Source organism: Camelina sativa, chromosome 10, assembly GCF_000633955.1.
Source record: "Camelina sativa cultivar DH55 chromosome 10, Cs, whole genome shotgun sequence".
Taxonomy (NCBI): domain Eukaryota; kingdom Viridiplantae; phylum Streptophyta; class Magnoliopsida; order Brassicales; family Brassicaceae; genus Camelina; species Camelina sativa.
Genome location: NC_025694.1, coordinates 4,706,537 through 4,730,095, shown reverse-complemented (window position 1 = coordinate 4,730,095; position 23,559 = coordinate 4,706,537). Strand labels below are relative to the sequence as shown.

The 23,559-nt window shown below is 38.1% G+C and overlaps 7 protein-coding genes across 11 annotated transcripts in view; 5 read left to right on the top strand and 2 right to left on the bottom strand.

Annotated features, from left to right (window-relative positions):
- Positions 796–3,681, top strand: LOC104717115. Its single transcript, XM_010434645.1, has 6 exons — positions 796–1,137; positions 1,422–1,739; positions 1,840–2,013; positions 2,097–2,203; positions 2,321–2,622; positions 2,760–3,681. Exons 1-6 carry the CDS (start codon positions 997–999, stop codon positions 3,491–3,493), a joined length of 1,776 nt encoding a protein of 591 aa, XP_010432947.1. The 5' UTR covers positions 796–996; the 3' UTR covers positions 3,494–3,681.
- Positions 3,775–9,272, bottom strand: LOC104717114 (autophagy-related protein 11). The gene is made up of 5 exons (XM_010434644.2): positions 7,438–9,272; positions 5,650–7,285; positions 4,929–5,149; positions 4,570–4,783; positions 3,775–4,462 (listed from the first exon to the last, which is right to left on the bottom strand). The coding sequence occupies exons 1-5, from the start codon at positions 8,379–8,381 to the stop codon at positions 4,031–4,033; spliced, it is 3,447 nt and encodes a 1,148-aa protein (XP_010432946.1). The 5' UTR covers positions 8,382–9,272; the 3' UTR covers positions 3,775–4,030.
- Positions 12,075–13,641, top strand: LOC104717113 (40S ribosomal protein S11-3-like). The gene is made up of 6 exons (XM_010434643.2): positions 12,075–12,167; positions 12,285–12,325; positions 12,403–12,503; positions 12,753–12,897; positions 12,995–13,084; positions 13,224–13,641. Exons 1-6 carry the CDS (start codon positions 12,156–12,158, stop codon positions 13,312–13,314), a joined length of 480 nt encoding a protein of 159 aa, XP_010432945.1. The 5' UTR covers positions 12,075–12,155; the 3' UTR covers positions 13,315–13,641.
- Positions 14,102–17,067, top strand: LOC104717112 (serine carboxypeptidase-like 29). The gene is made up of 10 exons (XM_010434642.1): positions 14,102–14,595; positions 14,942–15,049; positions 15,149–15,244; positions 15,331–15,423; positions 15,511–15,596; positions 15,689–15,952; positions 16,038–16,171; positions 16,273–16,368; positions 16,459–16,564; positions 16,667–17,067. The coding sequence occupies exons 1-10, from the start codon at positions 14,325–14,327 to the stop codon at positions 16,853–16,855; spliced, it is 1,443 nt and encodes a 480-aa protein (XP_010432944.1). The 5' UTR covers positions 14,102–14,324; the 3' UTR covers positions 16,856–17,067.
- Positions 17,307–19,573, top strand: LOC104717110. 5 transcript variants are annotated; one of them, XM_010434640.1, is made up of 9 exons: positions 17,307–17,439; positions 17,528–17,600; positions 17,731–17,921; positions 18,060–18,107; positions 18,223–18,358; positions 18,501–18,574; positions 18,660–18,763; positions 18,998–19,063; positions 19,158–19,573. In XM_010434640.1, exons 5-9 carry the CDS (start codon positions 18,303–18,305, stop codon positions 19,386–19,388), a joined length of 531 nt encoding a protein of 176 aa, XP_010432942.1. In that variant the 5' UTR covers positions 17,307–17,439; positions 17,528–17,600; positions 17,731–17,921; positions 18,060–18,107; positions 18,223–18,302; the 3' UTR covers positions 19,389–19,573. The 5 variants fall into 5 exon arrangements, with proteins under 5 accessions (XP_010432942.1, XP_010432941.1, XP_010432940.1 ...); XM_010434639.1 differs by lacking the exon at positions 17,731–17,921; XM_010434638.1 differs by lacking the exon at positions 18,223–18,358 and having other exon boundaries at positions 18,060–18,166.
- Positions 19,702–22,762, top strand: LOC104717109 (pentatricopeptide repeat-containing protein At4g30825, chloroplastic). The gene has a single exon (XM_010434636.2). The coding sequence runs from the start codon at positions 19,842–19,844 to the stop codon at positions 22,566–22,568; it is 2,727 nt and encodes a 908-aa protein (XP_010432938.1). The 5' UTR covers positions 19,702–19,841; the 3' UTR covers positions 22,569–22,762.
- Positions 22,938–23,559, bottom strand: part of LOC104717108 (myosin-binding protein 3-like) — a gene marked incomplete in the record, with an annotated part of 3,220 nt that continues 2,598 nt past the window's right edge. Inside the window, 2 exon segments of the mRNA XM_019231121.1 lie at positions 22,938–23,127; positions 23,222–23,410. Coding sequence (XP_019086666.1) covers positions 23,104–23,127; positions 23,222–23,410 — 213 coding nt within the window.

The window sequence follows — 23,559 nt, the reverse complement described above, 5'->3', positions numbered from 1 at the left end:
TGTCAAAGACTTTAAATCTAGCAAATAAAACCATTGTGAATATGTTTCAAATTCAGAGAAACACATGTACATGTTCAAAGTTAACACAGATATGTAATATTATGATTTTAAATCTATCAATTGACTTACAACTTCTTGATATAGTAATAAGTTTCATTCAACTTTGAAAACATATGAAATTCAAAAAGAATCTCATTCCATTTCTGTTTGTTTTGTAAAGGAAAAACATGAAGTCTTGTTCAATGGTATAACCACAATTAATATGAGAGAATCCAAAATCGCATAAACGAAGACTATTGTTCATTCAACAGTGTTCTTTTTTTAATAATAATAACTATGTAAGCATATAAATCTTTTCCCTTTAAATCTTGTTCAACTTTTGGTGAAAGTTTACAAAAAAGGTTAGGATTAAAGATAAGGTTGAATGTATAAATTTATGTTTGATTACCATAAGTGGATTTAAGAATAACATTATGTTGACTAATGACTAAAAAAAAAAAAAAGAGAGGAAGAGTTAGTACCACGTGGCAAATGTTCTATCTATAGCCGTCATTAGAAAAGAAAAAGAAAAAAAATGTAAATATGGAACCAGTGGCTGTACGCCAGCGAGTTAACTAATTATTTATTAGAATAATGTAAATGACAAGATTAGCCCTTTCTCAATAGACATAACGTGGTGGCTAGTCTGGTAATTTCGAGAGCACTTGGAGTCAAAATAACAACGGCGCGTGTCGGTACAGTCACGAGAGACGCGCGTCGATAGCCGCCAGGAGAATCCTCTTTTACACAATCAAAGTTTACAGAGAGAGAGAGAGAGATCCCGTACATGTTTATATACTCTGATTTCTAGGGTTTGTTTTCGCGTTCCAGATTTAACAAAAATAAAAATCAAAAACTCAGACTTTTTTGTTTTTTCAATTTCGTGGTTTCGTTTGGGGGTTATCTGAAATTTTTTTGAATTTTGGGGAAAGTTTCGTTTTTTTTTGTTGATTGGGGATGGTGGAGATGAGGAAATCTGGAGGTTTAAGACCGGAGTCTGAATTGGCGGCCAAGTGTCGAGATGAGCTGCCGGTTAAATTGGAGATAGCTGAGGATGATTTAGAAGAAGAGCATGCTCCTTTCAACAAACGATCCAAGGTTTGTTTTTTATTTCTTCCTCTTCTCTTCTCTTCTGTTATTTTCAGATTAGCTGATCTGTTTTTGTTTCTGTGGTAATTTTTAATAGCAATTCCTAGTTTTTGAGCTGCTTTATACATTTTTTTTCTTCTTTCGGAAATGGATTTGGAATTTAATGTTGAAGATTTTATATATTTATGAAGATTTGTGTCTCGTTTTGCTTGTTTTGCTGGTTGTGTTTTTGTTTTTGGGTGATGTATCGTTTTTTTTAATTTCAATTTATTTAATTCTTGCATTGAATATAGTTGTGGAGCTCTGGGGGAAGCTCATCGCCAATGGTACCAGCTAAGTATAACCCGCTTGATGAGCCGAGTCCTCTTGGATTGAGCCTTAGGAAGAGTCCATCTTTGTTGGAGTTGATTCAGATGAGGCTAACTCATTGTGGTGACCCGAAATCTGAAACGATGCAAGCTGGTGCTGTTGGGTCTGGTGTTAAGAAGGAAAGCAAAGGTATTGGTGCTGCTTCTGCTGCATCAGTTGGATCGACTTTGGCGCCAGGAAGTATTGAGAAGCTCAAAGCTTCCAATTTTCCTGCTTCGCTTTTGAAGATCGGGCAGTGGGAGGTGAGTAGTCCTTGGGAAATGTTTTCGTTTTGATATAGATATTTTTCATGGTGCTTTCAAAATCTGACTTGACATGGTTTCTTTTTCTTTTTTTTTGTAGTATAAGTCGAGGTATGAAGGTGATTTGGTGGCAAAGTGTTACTTTGCAAAACACAAACTTGTTTGGGAAGTGTTGGAACAAGGTCTTAAAAGTAAAATCGAGATCCAATGGTCAGATATTATGGCTCTGAAGGCAAACTGTCCTGAAGATGGACCTGGAACTTTGACTCTCGTGGTATAGTATTCACTCGTATCCTTTTATTATGCCCAACCTATTGCTCTTGTTCAACTTTAATCACTTGTGACTTTATGTTTCAGCTTGCTAGACAGCCCTTATTTTTCCGGGAAACAAACCCACAGCCTAGAAAACACACTTTGTGGCAGGCGACGTCAGATTTTACTGATGGTCAAGCCAGCATGAACAGGTACATGCATTTCCTGTGTCCTCTGTTCTTAGGAGGAAAAGATTTCATGTCATTTTTTTCTGAATAAATTGTTTATGTCCTACTTCAGCTAATGATAGTCTCCCTGTGATCTGTTAGGCAGCATTTTCTGCAATGTGCTCAAGGGATAATGAACAAACATTTCGAAAAGCTTGTTCAGTGTGACCATCGTCTGTTTCATCTAAGCCGACAGCCGGAGATAGCTATGGACTCTCCCTACTTTGATGCACGGCAATCAATTTTTGAGGATCCAAATGAATCAAAAGGCCATCCTTTTGGGAATTTGAATCTTAACACAGGTCCTTCAATCTCTGGGACTCATAATTTAGCATCTCCTGTTGGGGCTCAGTCGTCATCTGAGCATATGTATCTGTCTCATGAAGCACCATCACCCAGCTCAGGTATTGTAGTAACTGTTCGTTCTGCTTGCTTTCATAGCTCCTCCTTATTTGAATATAGTTTTCCATTCTCACTTTTGTTAAACCAGATTAAGATTGAAAATTTCTTATTGGCGTTTGTTTGCTTCATTCATTTGTAGTGATAGATGCTCGTGCAAATGATGGAATATGGGGTTCTGAGGCAGTCAATTCAAGAAACAGAACGGATTGTGGTCAGATCGAAGCACCTGGACTACGTCAATCAATGTCGCTGAGTGATTTTCTTGCAGTTCTCTGTGATTCAAAAAACACAGCGGATTCGAGTCTGGCTGGAGAAGTAGCTGGACTAGACCACTCTATGTCAGTTAGTGATTTCGTTGCATTTTTATCTGATTCAAGAAATATAACTGATTCAGATCAGATCAAAGTACCTGGACTACACCAATCTATGTCAGTGAGCGATTTCGTTGGACTGCTCTCTGATCCTGCTGGTGGAAGTCATCCAGAACATATGGAGAAATTTGAGATCATGAAACAGCAGTTGCTAAGTGATAATATCCAGTCCGAGGCCCCAGATGAGAGGTCTCTTATGCCAAGGGTTAACTCTTTATTCAACCTCTTGTACAAGGATCCCAACGTCCCTGTAAACTCACAGCCCAATACTGAAATTTCGGTTGGATTGAAGTCTGAACCCAATGATCCGAAGGGAATTGTTTCTGACAACAACAACAACAACAACAACAGAGTAATTGATCCAGCTTCTAGCAGCAAACCACAGGGTATGTTAAGGAAAGACTCATTCGGTGATTTGCTATTACACCTGCCCCGGATCACATCCTTGCCAAAGTTCTTGTCCAACATTTCAGAAGAAGATGGTGATGCATATAATAGATAAATTATAGATTCCGACTTTCTTTTATGGATTTGGCAAATATAGGAACCTGGACTTGTAGCTTTTCTGCTTTTTCTTGTAAATCAAATTTATCTCTTTGGTAACTACAACCCCTACAGGGATTTGAAGAAAACATGTTTTGGTAATTAATTTCTGGAAATTATTTTCCATTATAAAACGAAGTTTGCAGAGGCGTAAGCTTTCAATTATTTATTGTACTAAACCTTTACTATTTCTCTTATCTTGTTCTTTTTATTAGAGCAATTAAAGCAAAGCAGAGTATATACTGTACAAGGATAAAAATATTAAACTAAGATCAGTGATCATCAGCTGTACACAAAGAAGAAAGATATAAAATAAAAGAAATTAGAAAAAAAAAAAGGGGACGAATGACACCCAACAACACCCACAAATCATATAAGGGGCTATCTCGTTTTAGATTGTGTCATTTGAATTCAAAGTATTTACATTTTTTTTTTCCTTTTTGGGGGGAGGGGTTTCTTCCATCACATCTATCTGCCTTAAGAACAAGCAGAAGGATCAGGAAGCTTGTTGATGAATAGCAGTGTCAGGAAGCATTGCTATCGTCACTATGAAGTATTCACATCCTGAAGAGAGACCATAAGGGTTTGATGTTGTTGTTGCTGAAGATGATGTAGAGACTGAACTTGATGCCAGAGTTCTCGAGCCCTGGTCTGAGCCGAGATGATGCGTCTTACCCGCCTCGAGAGATGCAGAAGCTGAAAGTGATGATGGCAGCTTCACTACTTGGCGCTCGATGTGGACAATCTGTCCAACAATGTATGTAGGCCGGTTTGGGAGATGATCTGTGAACAATGCCTCGGATTCAGAGGACAAGTAGTAATTGGGGCAGTTCCTGTTGATCGCCTCATAATGCCCTGCCTGGTTTAGCACAAATGCTGCTATCTCATGGACTTCAAGACGACCAAATGATATCTTTTCCTTATTTGCCTGTCACCACAAAAAGTTCACCAATTTTCTCATTCAATACTAAATTATAAATGCGTGAAAAAGATAAGCAAGAACCATGACAGTTACTAGAGATAACAGGAGTCTACCTGCTTCCCAAGTTGGTGCTTAGCGTACAATGTTTTGACCATCTCTTTCTTTTCTTCCAAGTCCTTTCTTGTCTGTTCACTTGTAGCTTCAAGATTTTGGCACTTTTCCAGTAATTCCTCCCGGTGTTTGGAGAGGAAGCTAACCTTGTCTGCCAGGACTCGGATGCATTTTCGGAACTCAGCGGTACCATCATCTTCATTTTCATTAACGGAGCTGTGAAATTCCCAAGTGGAAGAAACGCAAATCCAGAGAAAAATTTTCAGAACAAGAGCTTAAAAAGTGCATAAGTACTATCATATACATAAGTGAGAAAGGACTAAGGTTATCGTTTTGGGAAGCAGTACAGACGGGAACTTACTTGGTTAAAGCTTGAGCCAAAGTTCGCAATGAGTCAGCAAAATCAGCAATCCCATTACCAGCACAGACAGAGCTCCGGAATCTTTCAAAGAGACCTCGCATCTTCACAGCTGATGCACGAAGTGCATTATACTGAGAAGCTCTACGATCAGCAGCACAAAGATGGGTCTGGGCTTCTTCTCTTGCTTCATGTAAGCAGTTCTCCAAATGCGCACAGTTCATCTACATCCAAAATAGCAATACTTACCACATCAATGGGAACACTTTAGGGGAAAAAAGGTTACTATAATATGCAATGTACAGAAGCTATCTGGTGAAATAGCAGAACCATGCTTATTGTATCTCTAGTTTTTTTTAGGTGAAATGTCTGTCAAATCACAGACATAAAAACTGTTCAATGTTATAGTAACCAAATGATTGAATCGAAGAACTCCCACAATTTGAGTTATTGGTGTAAACCAAGATCTCAGGAAAGCCTCGATTTAAGACTCCTGGAACTGGTTGGCATTACGCAAAATCATATTTAACCTGATATTAGTACCTTAGATACTACAAATTAGACATCTAGGACAAAGCTAATACCAGCAATCAAAAGAGTGACAGAAAATGGTGTAAAGATAACATAACAAAAAGTAAAGACAAGCTCCTAGTCTAACAATGCAATTAATAGATATCAGAGTTGGAAAGATAGGAGAAACAGCCAAAAATGAAATCTGCCAAACCTGGGATTCTTCAAGAAGCTTCTGATTGGTTTCCAACTCTCTGCTCAAATTGGATACCTCTTCCATAGCACCATTTAGCTTGGACTCTATTTCACTCAGTTTATTGGACTTTTCCATCAGCTCATTTCTAAGTTCCAAGATAATACCATCACTGTGTTTGGCATCTAAACCTCTGCCAGTTGCCGCATTATCATCGAAAGATTTCGTTGGGCTCTCTGCTGTCGAACTGGTACTTAGAAACACACCCATTTCCCCTGCCACATTATCCTTTCCACCTTTCTCGTTGTTTTGCTGGCTTTCCAGCATCGATGAGTCAAGCGGATGACCGAGCACCTGAGAGGAATCGACCATATTCTCATCCATACCTTCCCGAGCTTTACATGGCTGCTTGCTAGTAAGGTTTGTAACACATGAGACCTCATCCATGGGTTCTGAACCAGATACAAGAGTTTTATTTCCTTCCACGTCACATGAAGCTTCTACTTTGTATTCGCTAACTTTTGCAGCCATAAGGTTCAAGCCAGATGCATCTTTATTATTATGTCTCTGTCCCTGCAGATACTCATCAGAAAGACGTTGTTCCAGTTCACGAATGCGCTTCTCATATGAATCACAGTGCCTTTGTTTTTCCTTGAGCATAATTAGAAGATGTTTCTCATACTCATCTTTGGCCTGCAATGCCTCTGCTGTCTTCTCTGCAGCATTTTTCATCAAATTTTCTACTTCACTTTCATCCACTAAATCATATTCAAATTGTGGGCCTAATGAACAGATCCGAGAGATTGCAGAAGCAAGGTCAGCTTTTAGTTTTGCATTCTCAACTTCCATCTTGCTGGTCCCAGCTATCTCTACTAATTCAGAGGCTGCTAGGATATCATCAAAATTGTCTTTGTCGAAAGTGTCTAAACCTATCTCATCAGGCTCAGCAGAAAGCGAGCTATCACTAGACATGGTCAGTGAACTTCTTAAGGATGCAACCTTCGAATGTAACCCAACTAGATACTCAGGAGCATATCGATCAACATCCGCGATCTCAATATTTAGCAAACTGGTATCAAAAGGAGCGAGATTGACATCACACTGAGTGGGAGTATCAAATAAACCCATTGAAGCCAACACGTCACGAGGTACGAAGGAACCATGTGTTTTAAGAAACTCCTCACGTCTTCTGACCTCTGTTTCCCTCTTCATAGCAAGCTTCTCTGCCAATTGCCCAGCCATGCCCATGTAAAGCTTCATAGAGGCTTTTCTTCTCACCACCTCTGCAAGACAGGCCCTATAAGCGGGGCCAACACCACGAACTAACTTCAAGTCTGCAAATAAGTCATCCTGGCGCACCATTGCCTCTCTAAAAACAGGAAACTGTAACTTAGCATCTTTGATGATATATGTGACGTACGTTATCTTTTGCATGTAACTGTGTACAAAGTTGTTCATCTCATTCTTCTTATTCTTGCAGAAATCCAGTAATTCTGAAATCGAGTTATAGCAAGATTGCATTTTGGGAAGGTGATTCTTGTCATGCACTTCGTACATAGGACCCAGGGCCGAAACAGCATCATGGGGACGAAGAGATGAGGTAAGTTGGCTAGACATGCAATCATCCACAAGTTTCTTAACCGTATTGACATCTTTGCTGTTTCAAGATATATATAAAGAGTTAGATAACAGTAATATCCATTGTGTAAAAATGAAATTTTTTTCATCAATTGAATTGACCACTAAACAACATAAAACTTCCAACGGAGACTAATGAAAAGGTGTTCCCAGCTAATGAAATGGACAAACCTGAGGGATTGCATTATGCTCTTTTCCTCATCAATGAACCGCTCGTGATCCTTAACAGTCACTTCTAAGTTCTTCATTGATAAGGAAGCCCTACAGGCAAATAACTCCTCCACCTTGCGCTTGACTTCGACAAACATCTGCTGGAATTGTGCAATCTTATTCTCAAATTGCCTGTGAGAGCTAGCACAATTCTCTACAGCCTTTTTGAGGTTATCTTCCTTGACAAAGTCCAGTAAGCATTTCCTTGAATCAGTTTGAAGATAAGGGTGAATCTTAGCTGACCTTAGTTTCTCAATATCCCTTCCAAAGTTCATCAGCAAATCAGAGTGGAGGCGGTGTTGATGCTTATAACGCTTCATAAATTCAAGAAAGTTCTGATAGATCACCCTGTAATACTGTTCCAGATTCCGCGTAGCAACTTCAACAGCCCGCTGTTGTACCTTTTGCTCTCTGGTTAACCTTTCGCAGTTCTCATGCTTCACAACCGTGCAATTGTAGATGGTGCGGCCTTTATGGAAATGGTACCGAAATTGCCTTTCATACAAAGGTAAAGCCTTTAAAGCAGGATCTGATGCATCGTCCAAGGGATGATGTTCATGTAATGAAGCCGGTGGTAAAGCGTCAGCAATGTCTTGTAAATCTACATCTTCCGGTGATGGCGGATGAGAGTTACTTTGCAGCATAGCCTTGTTGAAAATAAAAACTTCCCTGTCACTAGCAGGAAGTCCAAAAGCAGAAAGCAGCTTTTGTGGCTCAAGTTTCATATCCAGGGAGAGAAGCAGCTGATCAGAGAAGGCAATACCAGAAACAGATTCAACAAAACGCATCACAGATTCAACAGAAGTAGTCCCGCTGCATTCAAATTCAAACGAGTGGCCATTCTCAGCCACACAGAGAAGAAGCTTGCCATAATCGACGAAACTCCCAGTGAAGCTTCCGCTCATCGTTAACCACGAAAAGTTTGCCAACAAAATCCTCAACCGCAGAATCCCCCTAAGCCCACAACCAAAATAAGAAAGGTAACCACCAAAGGCAAAGCAGCGCCAAGTCAAAAGCCTTCCAACACACAATCACAAACCACGAATCTGTAAAAGAAGAGGACTTTTCTATATCTTCTTCGATCCTTGACCAACAAAATCTAGATTCATCAAAAACCCTTGTCGAATCTCAGACCTTTTGTATATGTTGTAATCACAAAAGACCTTTCAAAACCCAGGGAGAGACACACAAAATCAGAATCGAGCGTTTAGCTCAAAATCCACCACGAAAAATCCTCACAAAGTCACGAAATTTAAGCCAAATTTCACCAAAATCAAATATCCAACCAAATCAAATATCCCCCCTTCCTTCGCCTTCGTACGTACCCAGAATCCAATTTTTGTTTTTTTTTTTGTTTTCTCTATAATGAAAGGAACAAACAAAAAAAACAAGAGAAGCTAACCCTAGAAGACGCAAAAAAAAGAAGAAGCAGACGTGATACGAGAAACGAACGCGATTGCGTGAAGAGACGAGTGTCAAAGTCGAAGGAATTATCCAAAAACCAAAAGGATCAAACTTCTCGTCTTCACGAAACCCTCTTCCCACCACCACTAAAACTATTTAATATTCTCTCAATCTTCTTCTTCTTCTTCTTCTTCCTCCTCTACCACTTCGCTTCTACAATGAATTTTCTCAATTTTTTTTCTTTTTCCCAGTAAATTTTTGACCTTTTTTTTTAATTATTAAAGGAAAGTTACGCAGAAGCTTCTGATGTAAGTTTACTCTCTCACGCAACACCAGAGTCGAAGAACCCTTTCGCCCTTCTTCCTCTGTCGAAGAGAAGACAAGATAAAGCCTAATTTTTTTATTAAAAAGCTTAATAATAATTTTTTTTTTATCGGGCCACAGTAACTTTATTAGTATTTCAATTTCACCCCAATAGTTTTGTAACTTAAATATAAACCTGCTACGTCATCAAGTCATATTTGGCAATTGGCATTACCAGATTTAACGGTTACCTTGAGTTCGGTTCATTTACTTCGGTTCATCTAAGTTCAATTTGGTTTGCTTTTTGTTTTTTAAAAAAAAAGTTTTTAACATACTTAAACCGGATCGATTTGGTTTGGTTTAATCAAATCGAACCAACAGATTCGATTTCTTTTAATACCAAAACTTATACCATAATGGCATTTCCTAGTTTGGCATTCATTGTGTATGTAAACGTATGATATTTTTAATAGTGTAATGTGTTATGTGTATAATTTAGTGGAAAAAAATATATAAAGTAAATTTGGCATTTCCTATCATATGATAAGCTTGATTGGCATGTGATGTGAATTGGACCACACACATACACAAATGCATATATCGGCCATAGGCGGTCCATCATTATTGGAAAGAAAAAATGATTAAATTTAAGTATGCAAACAACTTGACATTATTGAAAATGATATTCTGAAAGTGATATTCCAATGTTTATACACAATTTTTGGCCGTAACCGTTGCATTCTTTAAAAGAAAAAATATATTAAAGAGAGTAAAATGGGTTGCATTTAATTGTTACTTAACCCAAATAACATTCATCTTCTATTCCATCAGTTCTCCTCAATAATCCTTTGGACCCTGTTAAGAGTTATCCACACCAATAAGATGTAGAACGACCACCTTTTTAATTGTAATTGATATTAATATATATGTATATGAATATATATGTGGACAAAAAGGTAACACTTTACATAATTCCAAAGGCTACGTAACATCAGATTGGTTGAGCTTTCACATGGGAATTCTGCAAATCTGTAGTCTTGTGCTATGCATATGCCAAATATGTTATTCTTAGATATAGGAAAAAAATGATCATCTAGTCTGGTTATAATACTTGTAAATGGTCCTCACTCGAAACCCACATCTCCTAAAGCAATGTTTATTTACTTTTTTTCGTGTTTTTTTTCTTCTATGAAAATTATGTTGGAGATGTTTATAAAACAAAAGATTTTGTTGCATATAGTTCTGAGCAATCGGAAACAAGATGTGCTGCCACCTGAAACAAACATATAATAAGTTGACATGACTTAAAGAGAATCTCGCTGAGATTCGTTTTTGACAACTTACTTAGCTTTGGATTCGGAATCAAACAGAGTCCTCTCGTAACCCCACACAACTGATAGACAATAGGATAACATGGATTCCACAAACTCATACCACACTTTTTATATATATATGTTTGTGCTATATAATATGTGCCAAAATATATCTGATGTTATCGAGATACATGAGATTATTACTAGCTAGTTTTAACGGTGGGTACACATAAACGCAGCTCATCAACCAGGTTCGTACATTCAAGAGACAAAAGAAACACAAATAAAAAGTATGTCACGCTAATTAATTAGATATACGAATAACGTTAACGTTGCTATTAATTATAAGGTTTGCATGTATGAACTACGCAACAAGGCAATTGACGCAAATTCTAAGGCATTCGAATTCATTCAGACCATATATTTCCTATAACAACTCAGTATTACATGTGATACAATGACGTATTCTTGCTAAAAAAATGAGTATTTAGTTCCCCCCTGTGTTGTAATCTCGTTTTCATGTAAATAGTGTCAAGAAACGTCGGATTACACTGTTGAATACTTTTTTCCATCTCGGTTGATAATGAAATCCTTTTGTTTTTTCCTCTCTGCAATGCAATTATTAATGGTTTTTGGGAAATTAATATATCCTTTTCACGTTATCTAACTTTGAGAGTACTGTCCTTGTGTTTGTGCAGAAGTGGTTGAATTATGGTAAAGTGAAGAAGCTCCCATCATGTTGGACCTACTAGCTTAACTCTAAAAAATGTCCTATCATCACATAAGGTACCAATCTTTTTGAATTTGTTATACGTGCCCATCAATAAATTTGAGCTTAATAAACAAACAAATTAGCACACTAAATGCCAAATAATCTTTTAGAAAACAATCAAATTAAATCAAAGCCTTTCAGTGCTAAGTAAATGTCACATTCACAATCACAGATACACGGAGAGCTGAGGAAGTTACGGCCAAAATTGAACATATGGAACCAAAATGGACTAAAGCTTCAATCTTAAAACCGAATCGAATAAATAATATGTGCAGTGGTTTCTCTAGCACTATGTTACGTTACAATGATTGTGATCACAGTGATTCTATTCCTTTTTTTTTAAATATATGTAGAAAAAACACTAAATTAAAGTTGATAATATTCGTTGATAGAATTCAAAGCTAGTTACTTTGAAGTCAAGACAAGGGCAATGTCTTTTTCTTGTCACGGACAGACAGATAAACTGAAGGATTTTAATGGTCAGCTAAGAATTTCTCAACGTGGATGAGCTTGAAACCATGGATGGCCACAATTGATCTCTTCGTTGGCCACGTAAATTGAGTGGGTTAGGTTACTCTCTTATTCACCAGTCCACCGGGCCATCTCTTTGTTCTAAAACCATCTACTAGTTCGGTCTGAAATCAAAACGGTTTACTTTATTATACAACTTGGTTCAATTTGTTATACCGTTTCGGTTTAATTCGGATCAGTTAAAATGGTACAACTTATCTAAAGTTCTGATTTAAGCCCAAAACAAGGATTGGTTTGGTTTGGTTTACAAGCCCAGATATATAAGTTAACGAAGTCATGTCTAAAGTAATTAGGGTTTTTGGTTTCCGTCAGGAGATTTACGGTTAGGGTTTCTCTGCACACTTCAACCAACAACAATGGCGGAGCAGGTCTCTCAATATATATTGTCTTTAGTATTATGGATTACAGTTGAGGATTGCTAAATTAGATTCTAGTTTCTGGGTAACTGTTGAATTGGGCTATAATGTGGGGTTGGTGTGTTGCAGACGGAGAAGGCGTTTCTTAAGCAACCAAAAGTTTTCTTGAGGTAAATGTCACAACATTCAATGTATATGTATATGGGTGTTTTGTGGTCTCTTATGCTAATGATCATATTGTAATCAGTTCGAAGAAATCTGGTAAGGGGAAGAGGCCAGGCAAAGGAGGTAATCGTTTCTGGAAGAACATTGGTCTTGGTTTCAAGACTCCCAGAGAGGCTATTGAAGGTAGGATTTTTCATTTCTCAGCTTTCAATGTCTGAAAGCTTCGTTTTTTTATGATCATGTTAAAAAAAAAAGATGGATTCTTTGATAACTTATTTATGTCAGAACCTCAGAGGGCTTTTGTTTAGTGTCTTTAATTTTGTTCTTGTGACATGTTCTGAGTAATCCCGCTTTGCTAGTATTTGCCAAAATTTATTGGTTTTGGGGAAATTGTTTTAACATATCTATGTCTCTCTTTGATTTGATTTGCAGGAGCATACATTGACAAGAAATGTCCCTTCACTGGTACGGTTTCAATCAGGGGACGCATTTTGGCAGGCACTTGTCACAGTGCGAAGATGCAGAGGACTATTATTGTTCGTAGGAACTACCTTCACTTTGTGAAGAAGTATCAAAGGTATATGGATCGATTTGTTGCTGTGTTCAGATTCTCTCAGCTTATTTGAAACCCTCTAAGCTAATTGTTTAATCTTACCATTGTGGGCTGTCCTCAGGTATGAGAAACGACACTCAAACATTCCTGCTCATGTTTCGCCGTGCTTCCGTGTCAAAGAAGGAGATCATGTTATCATTGGCCAATGCAGGTTAGGGATAGTAATATCTAATACTTGGTTTCGTTCAAATTTATATGGAAATCATGCTATTGTATAATAATGCTTAAACTTTGATGCCCTCCTTTGTTTATTTCACAAGCTTCTAAACTTATCAAGTTAAATGATTCAGGCCACTGTCAAAGACGGTGAGGTTCAATGTCCTGAAGGTCATTCCAGCTGGAAGCTCTGCTATTGGGAAGAAAGCATTCACTGGAATGTAAAGAGGCTGAAAAGGTGCGATCCATTCAAAAAGAGTAGTCTTTCCCTAAGCAGAGTTTTGACTTGGTTTATTGGATTCGTTTCCTATTTCCTATCATCAAGAAATATTACATCTGTTTTAGCTGAAATAGTGTGTCTCAAAGCCTCATTTCTTTATATCTTAGGATAAGTCTTTTGTGATGGAATCTTTGTGTTAGGGATAAGTCATGTATACTCCAATGTTCCCAAATTTTATGGGGAATGCAACGAACGTGCACCCTCATTTTACGCGATACTTCTTACATAAGAGTAAGCTCCGATCATGTTGGAGCCCTGTCATGCTTTATCAAGTCATCGTCGCAATTAGTGAGGTGCTTAAATGAAGGCAAGTAGGCAACAGATTACACACAAGATTCTTCATCTGTACTACAGAAAAACATGACCCCGTATTTCACATGGCACACTTTTTTACGATTACTTTTCCAAACGTTAAGTAATTTATAAAGTATAGTTTTTTGGTATGAAAAAACAATATTATCGTTGAGAAATGTGATGTTGGTTGGAAACTCAGCTCAATTGCCGAAAGCACGTGAAACCTGGCACTTGCTTCTATTACACATTTGCATACAGTTTCTACCCACTCCCACTGTCACACGCAACCATTTCCAAACGATTATCTGCGTTTGCGTTACCAAGAAAACGATTGACAAACAAAACACACACCCCAATGAAACGAGTTTTAGATAAGGTCTTCGTAATCACTGAACTACTTAAGCATCAGACAGAAACCGAACCAAACACGCCCTTAAGTACGTTTCGAGGTTAGGTTGTTTGTTAGTTGAGGACCACGCACGCACGATGAGTGAAAAGAAAAAAAGAAGTCCGAATCTTTTGGGGTTCGTTGATTAGCTTCTGACGTCACCTACCACCCACATGCTAAATTCTAATCTTTTAAGTCTTTAAATCTTTAAATGCTTAAAGAATCTTCATTGTACTGTGGAGTTCAGTTTCTGGGGTCGACATAACAACAACAATGGCTAAAACCATAAAGTCTTCTTCTTGTCTCGTTAACGCTCTCATTGCGATCGCTTTTTTAGCGACTGCCCATTTGTGTGAAGCTGGCTTGTCACAGAAAGAACAGGACAAGGTCTCGAAATTGCCTGGTCAGGATTTCAATGTTAGCTTTGCTCACTACTCTGGGTTCGTTACTACTAATGAAAAATTGGGAAGAGCTCTCTTTTACTGGTTATTTGAAGCCGTCGAAGATGCTAAGTCTAAGCCTCTTGTTCTCTGGCTCAATGGAGGTTTGTTGCTAAACTCTCTGAATATTTCCATTTTTTTATTGCAGTCGAAAAGTCATCTCATATACGGATTCAATTCATCAATGTTGTTTCCACCACTCTTCACTGCAGCTACTGTTATATTATATGGATCTTGATTTTTCACTTTTGAGGACTGTCTTGTAGCTACTTTGGTTTGGATTTGATTAGATGTTGCTTATTTCTGATCTTGTTGTTGCCGTAAACATGATAAAGGCTTTCGGTTCATGTTGATTTGTTATGGCACTATGTTGAATGATTTTGTAGCAACCTGGTACTGATTTGTCTGTGGATCTGAGATGGGTTTTTTTCTTTCTTTCTCTCTCTATAGGACCAGGATGTTCATCTGTTGCATTTGGTGAAGCAGAAGAGATAGGACCCTTCCACATTAAGGCAGATGGGAAGACTCTTTACCTTAATCAATATTCTTGGAACCAAGGTAATGAATGAGCTTAGATATGCTAAGAGTATGCTGGCTTAGAGAGCTATGATTCAAAAATGGTTAAAACTTTCGTGTTACTTTTCTTTTTTTGTGCAGCTGCGAATATTTTGTTCCTTGATGCACCTGTTGGAGTTGGTTATTCGTACTCAAACACTTCGTCTGATTTGCAGACCAATGGTGATAAGAGAACTGGTAATGTTTTAGCCGCTTAAGCTCACTGTCATTTAGATGCTCTTCTTGGTAGGTGGTTTATAGTTGTAGTGTTATGAAATTTACAGCACAAGACTCACTGAAATTTCTGCTGAAATGGGTTGAGCGGTTTCCGGAGTATAAAGGAAGGGACTTTTATATAGTTGGGGAGAGCTATGCAGGTATGAAGATCAAAGCTCATCTCATTTTCTAATCCATTCATTAGACCTTAAATCATGCTCATGTTTTCTTTTCTGGCTTTTCTTAAGGGCATTACATTCCTCAGCTGAGTGAAGTCATTGTAAGACATAACCAAGGTTCTGACAAAAACAGTATTAATCTGAAGGGTTACATGGTGAGCCTGACCTCTTATCATTCTCTGTCTGATTCATTTTCTTAAAGGTTATGAAACACTCTAAAATAATTTCGATGAATGTGTGGTTGCAGGTAGGAAATGGGCTGATGGACGATTTCCATGACAGGCTTGGTCTTTTCCAATATATTTGGTCGTTGGGTTTTATCTCCGACCAAACATACAGCTTACTGAAACTTCAATGTGGTTACCAATCATTTATTCACTCCTCCAAAGAGTGTAATAAGATTGAGGAGATTGCAGACAAAGAAATTGGTAACATAGACCAATACAGTGTCTTCACCCCGGCCTGTGTTGCAAAAGCTTCCCAGTCAAACATGTTACTAAAGAAAAGACCAGTAAGTGATCTTAAATTCTCTCATTTTTTTGACTGAGATGATAGCGGGTTTCAAAGTAATGTCATCTTTTTTTTTTTTTGCTTAGATTACTGGCCGAGTGAGCGAACAGTATGATCCTTGCACTGAGAAACACACTAAAGTGTATTTCAATCTTCCAGAGGTACAAAAAGCCCTCCATGTCCCACCAGGACTTGCACCATCCAAATGGGATACTTGCAGGTACAATTCACCTTATGCTATCTTAGGACTCGATTTTGGGAGGAGATGAGCCTATTAAAGCTTGAAGTTCGTAACTGATTCGGTCAGCTTTGGTTTTGCAGTAATGTCGTGAATGGACACTGGAAAGACTCTTCTTCCTCGGTTCTAAACATTTACCATGAGCTTATAGCTGCCGGGCTTCGTATCTGGGTCTTCAGGTCTCTTTCTCTATATACATTTTACCTGCTTTTCTTCAAGTTTTCTTTTGGGTGTTTGGTGTTAAAGAAAGTTATGTTATTTGGTAACAGTGGGGATGCAGATGCCGTTGTACCAGTCACATCAACCCGGCACAGTATCGATGCACTAAACCTTCATCCTTTGAGTGTCTATGGTCCTTGGTACTTAGACGAACAGGTAAACAAAAAAAAAAAACTCAGCTGAAAAAGTTAGAATTCTTGTCTTACTTATTTTATAATATTAAACATTGTCTTAACGGTCATGATTTGTATGAAACAGGTGGGAGGATGGAGTCAACAGTATGCAGGTCTAAACTTTGTGACAGTAAGAGGTGCAGGCCATGAAGTTCCATTGCACAGACCGAAGCAGGCCCTTGCGCTCTTCAAAGCCTTTATATCTGGAACTCCATTGTCTACACATGAAAACAGCATCAGGCAGGACATGTCTGAACTAGTTAGTGACTCATAATGAGTTCTGATTCGATGAAATGTGTAATTTGGAATCTCAATTAGAAACTTTCCACAGGTTAGAAGAAGAGATGGAGAGGGTTGTTAAATCAGTGTTTTAAGTGAATTGCTAATTGCTTCTTCATTCTTCTTCTTCTTCTGGATGTTTGTTTGTTTGGAAAAACAGGATGTTTGGAATCCAATAAAATAAGTTCCTACCATTTGTCAGCTTTATTCCACAACAACACATCGTATATGAGAAATTGACTCTGTGATTTGTAGGATACATGAACATGAGGTATGAATCTTGTAACAAAATAAATACTGGGGTAGGACATTATAAATTAGACTAATATAGGGATCTGATACGAAATTATAAGGAAGCGTTTGGGCTTAACGTGACCCATGAGTCCTGAGCCCATATATTATAGAATTAGCCAATTAGGGGTTCTTAAATTGAGAAAGTACCAGAGCTTCCTTTGTCTCTCTTCAAATTTAAGAAACCAGTGTTTTTTTTCCTTGTTTCTGGAAGTTGCAGACATTGAAACTTCACGTTTGCTGTTTCGGAATCATTTTGTAAATTGGTCGGAATGCGCAGTTTCTGAGGTAAAGTTTTAATTTTTAGCCTAAATTTTTCTTACGATGAGATCTATGACGCTTTTTGATTGAGGATTCGGACGTTTGGGTCGTTCAGGTTTGGTTCTAAGTTGGGATTTCTTGGTGTCTTCTTCTATCGTCCCTCTTCTTTACCAATCTTATTGCTGCAGGTGAGTCGCAATTTTTTTTCTCTCCGGTCTGTGTAGCATTCTATTGAATAATTGAATCAAGGGCTAAGGTTTTGGTTATATTAAATTTAAGCGTATAGCTTTTGGGTTGATTGGATTTCACTTTCCTCAGATTGTGTTGTTGGAGTAGTTGCATCTGTCTTTTCTAGCTTGCTGAACATTGTGCTACTCTCTCGACTAATGTTTGGAACCATTCTCTGAGCATCGAATTCATATTCTACACATCACCAATCTGGATAAACATTTTAGGGCATTTCTTGCTCTTATTAGTTCTTCGTAATTTTTGGATAGCTGAATGAAAAGGTATACATAGTTCATGTAATATTGTCTGCAGCTTTATATGTTGAGATTGGCTTTTACATATTAGACTGCATGATGAAAATGGTATTTGAAACTTTCGGTTCTGTTTAGAGTTGCTGAACTCATGTCTAACCCTTGTAGGTAGATAGGACAGGACAAGAAGCTCAGGCAGCGGCAGTTATGGTGATGGTATCTAATTCTACCCATCAAAACAAGGAAATACATGTCAGAAGGAGAATCTCTGAGATGTATTCTTCATCCCTATCTTTTTTCATTTGTTGCGTTATCTTGCTTCCCTGTGCAGATGGTGTGATATAAAACTCCGTCATGATCAGTATGGACTGTTAGCATGTTTAGAAACTTAATGAAGTAATTCACTTGTCTATGGCACAAGTGACAGGCTCCATGGATATGTATCTGAATTGTTCCCCACTATTTCTGTAAGTGTAAAATGGAGTTTTCTAGTCACATGATTGAACAGATGAGAAATAGATTTATCATAAGGTATCATCTTTGTAATTCTGTAGAAGCCGAGTATGTTCAGCCTCTTGAGTATCATATATTTGTTTTCTGGTGATGCAGATTCAATAGACGGGAAGAAGATTTTCCATCACTTAAAGACTACAATGACTACTTGGAAGAAGTGGAGTGTATGGGTTAGTTACACTTGTGCTCCTTCCTTGTTTTCTGTATTCATGCCACACAAGACCAATGCATATATGTATTATTCTGTTCCACCAGTATTCGACTTGATAGATGGAATAAATGTTGAGGCTATTGAGGCGAAAATAAAGAGATACTCTAAGGAGAATGCTGAACAGATAATGATTAATCGAGCTCGCAAGGTAGTGCCTACAATCTCCTTACTATTTCTTTTTTTGGTTAGATGAATGGGTAGAGGAAAAGAAATGAAGATTAGAAAGCATGTCTGGTTTATATTTTACTTTATCAGTATAAACATGTCAGACCTCAAGAAAGGATGTGCAAATGGAATAGTCTTGTTTCATTATTCTCTAATAGACAATCTTAGCCTAACCCTGCAATTTGCTGTTTGGTGTGTTTACAATTTGCTCCAATAGGCTGAAGAATTAACTGCAGCCTTGGCAGCTTGCAAGGCCAAACCCCCACAAACCAATGCTGATACGGTGAATTGAGTTTTTGATCTTCATATCGACAAGAAGGTGAATTTTTTTTTGACAAAGCTAATAAACCTTTTTGCTTGTTTTATGTATTTTGTAGTCGTCAAACCAGGGTGTTACTGCTGGAACTGCATACGGTCAGGCTCCACGACCAACAGGAATGGGTCCACAACCAGTGCCTATAAAAGGAGGAGCAGAGCATCAACGTCATCACCCAATGGAAGTGGAAGACGAAGCGTTGAGGCTAATATCAGAAAGAGCTGGAGGATTTTCTTCAGAGATAAGCAAGAGGAGGGCTTTGGAAGAAGCATTTGCAAGCATTTGGCTTTGAATTGATTCATGGAGATATATCTTAGTTTTATATTTAAGAGAGTGACGAGGAGGTCTTCGTTGGTTGTTTAGCTTTGATAATTCAAGTAGCTACAGTTTCCATTGTTGTCTTAGATCATCTCTGTTACTTTGTGTTGGTTTGTTGAATGTATAGTTGACAAAATGACAAACATCAAGATAACAATATTTACGAAAGAGAATCGCCGAAAATCACATATTTAATAAGCTGGTCTGGTCCGGTCCGACCGAATTGAACAATGAAGCCGATTTGATTTCCGGTTTACTGAAAATAGTCAAGCAAATCCCATCACTCACCAGGAAGAAAGAAGCTATCTTGCTGCGGCGAGTAAGCCCTTCTTCTATCCTTTCATTATCTCTCCCCTCTCTCTCATGAACCCATCTTTAGGGTTTTGATTTCATCCGGTGTATGCAGATGTGTCTGTAGCTGTCGGTTATGGGTTCGTTAAGGTTTTCCATTCCACTTAACCCATTCGACTCAAAAAGGTTTCATTTTTCTGCGAACCCATTTCAGTTTCCTGATCAATTCCCAATTTTTTCAGTTACTAGTAGTAGTAATAATGCTCCCGCCGCTAGAACTTTCACAATTGGTTCTCTGATTAGAGTTAAGAAAACTCGAGTGTCTCGTCTTGATGTTGAAGCAAAGGAGACGACTGAGAATGATATTGATTCTGCAAGTGAAGCTAATGTGGAGAGAAGCTCGAGTTCGAAATTGAAAGGTGTCACGAGTGGTAATAAGAGATGGACAAAGAAAGACGTAGTTAAAAAGTTCAGTTTCCGAAGAGAAAGCAATGAACTTGAGGATTTGCTTGTGAAGAATGGGGAAGTGGATGTGAACTACTCCGCTATTAAACCAGGTTTGAGTTTAGAGCATTGCAATGGTATATTGAAACGGCTTGAGAGTTGCAGTGACTCGAATGCGGTCAAGTTCTTTGATTGGATGCGATGTAACGGAAAATTGCAAGGTAACTTTAGTGCTTACAGTTTGATTCTTAGAGTTTTAGGAAGGAGAGAAGATTGGGACCGAGCCGAGGATTTGATTAAAGAGTTGTGTGGATTTCAGGGCTTCCAACAGAGTTTTCAGGTCTTCAACACTGTTATATATGCGTGTGCTAAAAAGGGGAATGTCAAGTTAGGTTCAAAATGGTTTCAGTTGATGTTGGAGCTCGGTGTTCGACCTAATGTGGCTACAATAGGTATGCTCATGGGTCTCTATCAGAAGAACTGGAATGTTGATGAAGCGGAGTTCGCATTTTCTCATATGAGAAACTTCGGAATTGTGTGTGAGTCTGCTTACTCCGCGATGATAACGATTTACACGCGTTTGAGATTATATGGTAAAGCAGAGGAAGTTATTGACTTGATGAAAAAAGATAGAGTGAGGCTGAATCTAGAGAATTGGTTAGTGATGCTTAATGCTTATAGTCAGCAAGGCAAGATGGAACAAGCTGAATCTGTGTTGATCTCTATGGAAGCTGCGGGATTTGCTCAGAATATAATTGCATACAATACTCTGATAACTGGTTATGGTAAGGTTTCTAAAATGGAGGCTGCACAGAGTTTATTTTACCGCTTCTGTGATATTGGGATGGAACCAGATGAAACAAGTTACAGATCAATGATTGAAGGTTGGGGCCGCTCTGACAATTACGAGGAGGCAAAGCATTACTATCAAGAGCTGAAGCAGTTGGGGTATAAACCCAATTCGTCCAATCTTTTTACTTTAATCAATTTGCAGGCTAAATATGGAGACAGAGATGGTGCTATTAAGACGATCGAAGATATGGTTAATATCGGATGCCAGTACTCCTCAATCCTTGGCATCATTTTGCAGGCTTATGAGAAGGTTGGAAAGCTTGATGAAGTGCCTTATGTTCTCAAAGGTTCTTTTCATAACCATATCCGTTTAAACCAGACTTCTTTCTCGATTCTAGTGATGGCTTATATCAAACATGGTATGGTTGATGATTGCTTGGCGTTGTTGCGAGAAAAAAAGTGGAGAGACTCAGCATTTGAGTCCCACTTGTATCATCTGTTGATTTGCTCTTGCAAAGAATCTGGTCAACTTGCTGATGCCGTGAAAATATACAATCATACATTGGAATCTGATGAACAGATAAATCTGCACATTACATCCACAATGATTGACATTTACACAGTGATGGGCGAATTTGGTGAAGCGGAAAAGCTTTATTCAAAGTTGAAATCATCTGGAGTTGTTTTGGACAGGATTGGATTCAGCATTGTGGTACGGATGTATGTGAAAGCTGGATCCTTGGAAGAAGCCTGTTCTGTCCTAGAAATCATGGATGAGCAAAAAGACATTGTTCCGGATTTGTACTTGTTTCGGGATATGCTTCGGATATATCAGAAGTGTGGTCTTCAGGATAAACTCCAGCATTTATACTACAGGATTCGAAAGAGCGGGATCCATTGGGATCAGGAGATGTACAATTGTGTTATAAACTGTTGTGCACGTGCTCTTCCGCTTGATGAGCTCTCAAGAACTTTTGAGGAGATGATTCGATATGGATTTACTCCTAATACAGTCACATTCAATGTCCTCCTTGATGTTTATGGTAAAGCCAAGCTCTTTAAAAAGGTTAACGAGCTTTTCATGTTGGCAAAAAGACACGGAGTTGTGGATGTAATATCTTACAACACCATTATAGCCGCCTATGGACAGAACAAGGACTTCACAAACATGTCATCAGCGGTTAAGAATATGCAATTCGACGGGTTTTCTGTGTCACTTGAAGCTTATAACTCTATGCTAAATGCATATGGGAAAGATAAACAGATGGAGAAATTCAGAAGCATCTTGAAGAGGATGAAGTCTACTTGTGGATCAGATCATTATACATATAACATCATGATCAATATATATGGAGAGCAAGGATGGATCGATGAAGTCACGGAAGTGCTGACAGAATTGAAAAAATCTGGACTTGGTCCTGACTTGTGTAGCTATAACACACTGATAAAGGCTTATGGTATAGGTGGTATGGTTGAAGAAGCTGTTGGATTGGTGAAGGAGATGAGGGGGAAAAAGATAACACCTGATAAAGTAACTTACACCAATTTGGTCACAGCTTTGCGCAGGAACGACGAATTTCTCGAGGCTATTAAATGGTCTTTGTGGATGAAGCAAATGGGTATATAAAATAGTTGATTCTTTATATGTGTTTTTTTTGTCTATAATGGCTGCTTCTTTTAGTAAAACCCCAAATGAGGCATGCGTGTACATTCTGATCAGAGTTAATGTAATAAGTCTCAAATCTTCCAATGAGTAGAGTAGATCTGCTGTAAGTCGTCTGCAAGATTCTGTCTAGTAGAAAGTAGAGTTCCTTGATCTTATTGGTTCGTCAAAGAAAGGTTCTAAGTCCATGTTTAAAGTGATTATAGACAAACCGACTTTTTGTTCTCGACTTGATAAATTGTGGACCAAGAAAACGGACTTGTCTTCAAGTCTTTTGCATTTCTCGTCGATATATATTTGATTTACCCACACCAATTAAAAAAAAAAACTAGGAATCCACAAGATGGTGTTTTTGTCAAGTGTCACTCAAAAGACAATCTAGAAAAGAATATTTGTGAGCTTTATACAATAAGACTTTAGGCAAACAAACACAGAACACAATGACATACATACACTCAAAACAAGCCAAAAAATCTGCTTTTACTTTTTTTGCTTTGTCTCACAGCCAGAAGTAAAGCATTGCCTGTTTCAAGGAACATGCCAAATATTTTGGTTAGTTGTTATGAAATACTGACTAAGTACTTTAACAGTAAAAAATTGTGTATGCATATATATACCTCTTGAACAGAAATAATGACTGGGTCGATCCAAGGTTGTAAATCTTCCATTGTATTCGAGCTCTTCTCTACTTCAGATGATTCAACAGAAGAAATTTGCTCCTCTCTCACTTCCTTCAGTAGACTTATCTCTTCTTGCTTGATCACTCCACTGGTTTCAGGCTCTGTGTTTGTTTTTCCTCGCTCAAGCCTCTCAACTCTCTGTCTTAACTGCAGCAATTCAGCTTGATACTCTGCACGGTTTCTCTTACCGCTTCTGTCTCTCGTCTGTTTAGGTGATTTCTTTTCAATCTTTTTCTGCTTTGCAACTTTTATCACCATTGTGCCATCAGTTTTAC

What these genes read in the sequence shown, in the direction of transcription:
- LOC104717115 (XM_010434645.1), top strand. Translation starts at nt 997, where the DNA reads ATGGTGGAGATGAGGAAATCTGGAGGTTTAAGACCGGAGTCTGAATTG. An exon ending in TGAAGATCGGGCAGTGGGAG is followed by an intron (nt 1,740 to 1,839) that starts GTGAGTAGTCCT and finishes TTTTTTTTGTAG; the next exon opens with TATAAGTCGAGGTATGAAGG. An exon ending in AGCACCATCACCCAGCTCAG is followed by an intron (nt 2,623 to 2,759) that starts GTATTGTAGTAA and finishes ATTCATTTGTAG; the next exon opens with TGATAGATGCTCGTGCAAAT.
- LOC104717114 (XM_010434644.2), bottom strand. Translation starts at nt 8,381, where the DNA reads ATGAGCGGAAGCTTCACTGGGAGTTTCGTCGATTATGGCAAGCTTCTT. An exon ending in TTGGCTCAAGCTTTAACCAA is followed by an intron (nt 4,784 to 4,928) that starts GTAAGTTCCCGT and finishes GGAATTTCACAG; the next exon opens with CTCCGTTAATGAAAATGAAG. An exon ending in AGCACCAACTTGGGAAGCAG is followed by an intron (nt 4,463 to 4,569) that starts GTAGACTCCTGT and finishes TTGTGGTGACAG; the next exon opens with GCAAATAAGGAAAAGATATC.
- LOC104717113 (XM_010434643.2), top strand. An exon ending in TCCCAGAGAGGCTATTGAAG is followed by an intron (nt 12,504 to 12,752) that starts GTAGGATTTTTC and finishes TTTGATTTGCAG; the next exon opens with GAGCATACATTGACAAGAAA. An exon ending in GTTATCATTGGCCAATGCAG is followed by an intron (nt 13,085 to 13,223) that starts GTTAGGGATAGT and finishes TAAATGATTCAG; the next exon opens with GCCACTGTCAAAGACGGTGA.
- LOC104717112 (XM_010434642.1), top strand. Translation starts at nt 14,325, where the DNA reads ATGGCTAAAACCATAAAGTCTTCTTCTTGTCTCGTTAACGCTCTCATT. An exon ending in TGTTCTCTGGCTCAATGGAG is followed by an intron (nt 14,596 to 14,941) that starts GTTTGTTGCTAA and finishes CTCTCTCTATAG; the next exon opens with GACCAGGATGTTCATCTGTT. An exon ending in CAATGGTGATAAGAGAACTG is followed by an intron (nt 15,245 to 15,330) that starts GTAATGTTTTAG and finishes TGAAATTTACAG; the next exon opens with CACAAGACTCACTGAAATTT.
- LOC104717110 (XM_010434637.1), top strand. Translation starts at nt 18,099, where the DNA reads ATGGTGATGGTATCTAATTCTACCCATCAAAACAAGGAAATACATGTC. An exon ending in AGAAGGAGAATCTCTGAGAT is followed by an intron (nt 18,167 to 18,500) that starts GTATTCTTCATC and finishes CTGGTGATGCAG; the next exon opens with ATTCAATAGACGGGAAGAAG. An exon ending in CACAAACCAATGCTGATACG is followed by an intron (nt 19,064 to 19,157) that starts GTGAATTGAGTT and finishes TGTATTTTGTAG; the next exon opens with TCGTCAAACCAGGGTGTTAC.
- LOC104717109 (XM_010434636.2), top strand. Translation starts at nt 19,842, where the DNA reads ATGGGTTCGTTAAGGTTTTCCATTCCACTTAACCCATTCGACTCAAAA.